The 5,653-nt window shown below is 39.3% G+C and overlaps 1 protein-coding gene across 1 annotated transcript in view; it reads right to left on the bottom strand.

Annotated features, from left to right (window-relative positions):
- Nucleotides 1–233: 233 nt before the first annotated feature.
- The window catches only part of LOC105047477 (ER lumen protein-retaining receptor A), a gene marked incomplete in the record, with an annotated part of 5,819 nt that continues 399 nt past the window's right edge, over nucleotides 234–5,653 (bottom strand). Inside the window, 3 exon segments of the mRNA XM_073259028.1 lie at nucleotides 234–599; nucleotides 690–753; nucleotides 832–905. Of these exon segments, the coding sequence (XP_073115129.1) occupies nucleotides 563–599; nucleotides 690–753; nucleotides 832–905 (175 nt within the window).

The following is a 5,653-nucleotide window of genomic DNA, read 5'->3' as shown; positions in this document are numbered from 1 at the left end:
TCACCACGCCCCCTTTTTTCCTACCTTTTTACCGCGTCAATTTTTTCCATTCAAATAATGCAAAGTTTCTTCTAATATGAAGGCTTCTGGATGAACTCCAAAAATATACTGGCTTCTGAATAATCAACCATATATTTGCACAAGGGAGAAAAAGTGCACAAAATGATAAATAGCACTCCCACCGTCATGCATTCCCAACGAGGGGTAGAGACCCCCCCCCCCCCCCCCCGCACTAGAACAAAAGCTTTGTTTCATGCAAAAAACCATACGTATAGTCTGAATACATACGAATTCGCACACTCTCCCTGAAATTAGTAATCCGTTAGCTTCCACATATATGAACAAAAAGCAAGAAAAAAAGGTATGGCTTCTAAAACCCCTACAATCCATAATGGCATTGTGTATTCATGTAGTAATGGGGGTTGGATTCATAACTTCTTCCCACAAATTCCTTTTCCATATTTTGCCGCATTGTTCAATTTAGAACTCACTAAGTTGTACAACAGATTTCAGATTACTTGGTGTGTAGCAGCTTCAGAATATGACTTGCACCACAACTAGCTTAAGCAGGCAGCTGAAGCTTTGCATTATTTTTCCAACTGTGACCATCAACCAACACAAATCAATGACTGCTTGATGAGACCTACTAGATCTAAAGCACTACATATTGGTGTTTGTCAGGTTCTTACCTTACAAAATAGTAATAGAAGAAATCAGCATAGAGAGCTGTCTGAACAAGACCAGCGATCCAAGCTGGAAAATGACGAAAAGTTAGCGCATATTTGCTTATATTAAAGGTTACATCAAATTTCTCTTATCTTAGTAACTTACCTATCCAATGACGGTAATGATCCTCTCTGAAATAGCGATATATCCAGTTGAGAATGTAAAATGCACGGTAAGCTCTGATGAACAAAGAAAAGAGATCAGCCAATGTAACAAACAGATGCAATGAATCTGCAAGATGTATAATTGAGTGGACTGCACATGTAAGGATGAGTTTCTGTAATATTATGTTTATGGAGATCCAGAAATTCCTCCAGCTATGCTGGCATCCAGCTGCTCAGGGAGGAGAAATCTATAAGTGCAAACAGAACAATATTCCTAAGTGTAACTAATGTACAAGGTATGTCTGCTAAACCATCTTAATTATGTGAGAGACATATGGAGAAGAAAGAATAGTTGTGATCACCTGCAGGTGCAGCTTATAATCATAACCATAACCAACAAGCAGTTTTTCAAGTTCCTATCCATGCTACAAATCCTTCTTTGGGAATCCAAATGCTATTCTAACAAAGGAAATGTTTTCAAAGCATATGTCCCGTATGGGGGTGCATTCTAGCCTTTTTTCCATCAAAATGGGGTTAGTTTTTTGAGCAAAATGCATATTAAAACCAAATTTCAAAACTCCAAATCAAGCACAACAAAAGACAAGCATATCAATCACATAAAAAACCTATGAAAGTAAAGAACCAATAGTTATAAGTTAAAATGCACATAGAAATGAAACAAGAAAAATCACTTTTGAGCATTCAAAATGTTTAATTCAGAAGACAGAAGCTCCTCGTGAATAGACTGGATGAAAAAAATGCTTTATACCAAAAAGAAACTCTTTACAATATGGTAAGGCCATTTTCCAAATGGATGGAAAACATAAATGGTTCCCCCAAGTTAAATCAAGCATGTAAATGTACAAAATATATTGGACCTCATATACGAAACTAATGTATACACTCAAGGTGCTGTGACAATACAACAACTACAAAGCCACTATTCCGTTGAGTATCAAAATTAGGAATATTGGTGATTCTGGATTCACAAGCATCACCGACACTTGTAAGCTTAAACAATATAGACTTGTTAAGGAGAAAATTCCACCATTTCAAGCTGCACCCAGTTGTGGCTTCTTACATGATCACACCAATTTTTAGCAGATAAAGTTCGTGCAACTTCATGGCCATGCAAAAATCTGCATCATACAGGTTTATGCCAATTTGCAAGGAAGCTATTACTGCTGACATGATCTTGCACTAGTAACCATTGAAATGAGTATCAACCAATTATTCAATTGAAATGATCTACCCCACATGAACAGCTGAGGAACTTAAAATGAGATACTTGTACTGACCAATATAAGCACTCATCATCACCAAGATGGGCAGTTTTTTTATGTATTTTTCGTAGCCGTTGAGAAAAGTTATAAAGAGAATTGTAGCTCATCGTGCTGTTCAAGCTAGGTGAGGCTTTGAAGGTTAATTTCCATAGTGGTTTTATCTTTCATTGTTGATTTTGCAATCTCTGTTGTCAGGATGAATTTTCTGTCTATGAAGGGATGAACCTCCGAACCCCAGATTTCATAGTCACTTTGCATTGCAAGAACTTAGGTTGAGTTGATGGTTCCCATCTCAAATGGGAAGTGCAATCGGTGTTAGAATCCTTACCTAATAAATATTTCCGACAGGTTGCTTTATCTACTTGAAGTATTGTTTTGATTTCTCCATAAATAACATAGTATGACATAAGAGATGAGATCTAGAAGCAAAATTCAAGAGTACTGCTTAAGACGGAAAAGAATTATAGTTCTGGTCAATGATTCAAATGCTGATCTTATATCATACCATGCTGTACAATTAGAGCTGCAAATAACCGAGCTGCTCATGAGCAGCTTGAGCTCGGCTCTCTAATTACTCATTTGAACTCAGCTCAGCTAAAAAAATGAGTCGAGCTCAAATATTTTTTAGAGCTGGCTCCATAAACAAGCTGAACCTGAACACCAGTTCTTTCGAAAACAATGAAAAAGCTCGGCTCAACTTGCTAAAGCTCAGCTCGGAGCTTAGCCAAGCCAAACTTGAGCACTTTATGGGAAGCTTGGCTCAAGGTCAAGCCAAGCTCAAGCAGCTGTTGTGATATTCTAAGCCAAGCAGAGCAGCCTGATACTCGACTCTGCTCAGTTCATTTGTGCCCCTATGTACAATATATAGCATGCACCACGGTGAAAGGGAGCCATGTAGCATCCATCTGTTTGGGTATTGTTGGGGGGCAATCTGTTACCTAGGCTGAAGACATAAACCAGGCGTGTGATGAAACTTATGGGGGCTTATGGGGCCAATGTCTGTGTTATTAGAGATGAATGTCCAACCCTGGAGGAAGATATGTCTTTCTGATCCCTTCCATGTCTCTCCAATCCCTGGGAGGGCTGCATGAAGTCATCTTGCACATAACCTAAGACCTCTCGATCCTAGCTTTGGACCCCAACGATCCTTGACTCTTGGCGATTCTCATAAGCGGAACACCAAAGTCCGATCAATCCTGACTTCGGTCTAAGTCTGTCTCAGTCTCCCTGGCAACTAGCATCTGATGCCTGTAGACGTCTGGACACCTAAACTAGCCGATCTCCGACTTCAACCGCAGGTATACTTCGGTCCTCACCGATCTTTATCTCACTGAATGCAGCTGGCTCCAGTCACTTCATTCCTTCGGCACCCATCTCTATCAGACCATGCCGAAGCCTCAACAAAAAAAATCAGTCCAATCCAATCTGCGCCCTCATTTTGAATTTAAAAGTGCCCACAATGCTTAATTGGCTCTGAAACAAATAAAACAGGTGTAACCATCCGATCTTGAAAATTTCGATCGAGAATCTCACCATATCGTGCCCGAATCTACCACATAACCTGCCCAAAACAGCTCTCCAGCCTTCGCTTACAAAGGACCTCCAGAGGACCCCCAAGGTAGGCGCGCACAATCTCTCTCAGCACTCTTCTGTTTCTCCTGAGATCTGATTTTAACATCAGAAGATTCCCACCGGAGCCAACTCCGATTAGGACTTACCTTGTAGGTCCCTCTTCCAGGAAGACGCGCCACCACTCCAACTTTTCCAACCGAGTTTCAGATTTCCGCGACAACAGGTATGTAACAGCACATGCCAGCTTATAGCATAATATATCATAGTAGTACACAACTACAAATGATCGTGTTATCACATGACCGTGGTATAAATTTATGATTTATTTATCTCGTTTAACTAGGTCTATTTCAAAATATTCTCTCCCAAAGCCTCTACCAAATTATATCATAACCTCAGAACAATCTGGAAAAAGAGAGGGTAGAATAGGCGGGTTGATTTTTATTTTCCACTAAAATGACTGTGGTTATTTACATCAATCAACGTTCTTCAAGAAATCCCAAGATCTACTCATAGCAAAGGTGAATTAATTGTATTTTGCAAACATATAGGTGATTCTTCAAGAAATCATATGGTTACCAATTGACACCTTAAAAATCAAGATTGTTGTTTTAATTCTCTCAACTTAATTAACATAATGCCGATTCATGCTGGTTTTTATGCCAATTTTTCAAGTAATTAAAAATAACTCATATAGAAGGTTTAGATTTATCTAGCATATTTTAATGTAACTTTTGCATAACTTGCAAAAATTTTGCGTATACACTGGGTCAACATGCATCGATGCTTGGAGGTTGGAACAAGTAGACTGTGCTCTATCAGTCCCTAACTCATGTGAGCACAATGCATGGCACTTAAATTTCTAAGACACATGGACACCAGAAGATAAAATATGATCTGATTCAATAAAAATAAGAATGATCCAAACCGAACATGACCCAAATATATGAGAAACACACCAAAAAAAATTGAAATCTAAATGGAAGTCTAAACGTCCATGGGTAGGTGGGCATTTGTAATCCTTCCGTCTCCCTTTCTGAAAGAGACTTCAACTTACAAGCCCAGAAAGTCGCCTTTCAAGAACGTCAGGTGCCATAATCATAGCAAGTATGGTCAAAGCTAACAAGAAACATAAAGCCTAAGGATACATGGCTTCATATCCCTATATATAGGCGGAGAATTGAAGTTTAATTGTGACCACGGTAAGAGATCTAATAAATAGGGAACCATCTATCTTCCATCTTCTAGTCCACTACCCTCATTTCTACATTCAGTGTAACCATTAGCATACGAACACAAGTGCTTAGATCCAATTGCTTTGGCATGTAACTTTATTGGGTCTATTTACCAGCAATAAATTTTGGGAACCCTTACATCCATTTACCAGCAATCTTGCCAACACCCAGGTGGCTGGTGGGGCAACCCCTACCACTATAACTAACACACACACCCTGGGTGGGGGAACCCCTACTACTATAACTAACACCTACACCCAAGTGGCTGGTGGGGCAACCCCCTACCACTGTAACTAACACACACCATGGATGGGGCAACCCCCTACTGCAGTAACTAACACACGACGCACATGTGCGCCCCTGCCCACCATCTTGCACACACAAACACCCACTCATGCATGGATGCGTGTGCACACATACATACATATATGTATACATATATACACATATATACGTATACGTATACATATACACACACACATATATGTATGTACATATGCATCCATACATATATGTTTGATTTCAACATATCGTAAGTACAACGGAAGCCAAGGACCATTATGAGTTAGACATGCAATTCTAAAGCATGCACATTTAAATGAAAGTATTATATCATAAGCCCATTACAAAACCATGCATTTCAGGCACCCAACTATGATGATAGAAAAGTGATATATTGGCATTGATCTTCCATTTTTGCTAGCAGACAATTCATTCATAAAAAACCTTAACA

Source organism: Elaeis guineensis, chromosome 6, assembly GCF_000442705.2.
Source record: "Elaeis guineensis isolate ETL-2024a chromosome 6, EG11, whole genome shotgun sequence".
Lineage (NCBI taxonomy): Eukaryota > Viridiplantae > Streptophyta > Magnoliopsida > Arecales > Arecaceae > Elaeis > Elaeis guineensis.
This window is presented reverse-complemented; position numbering and strand designations above follow the sequence as displayed.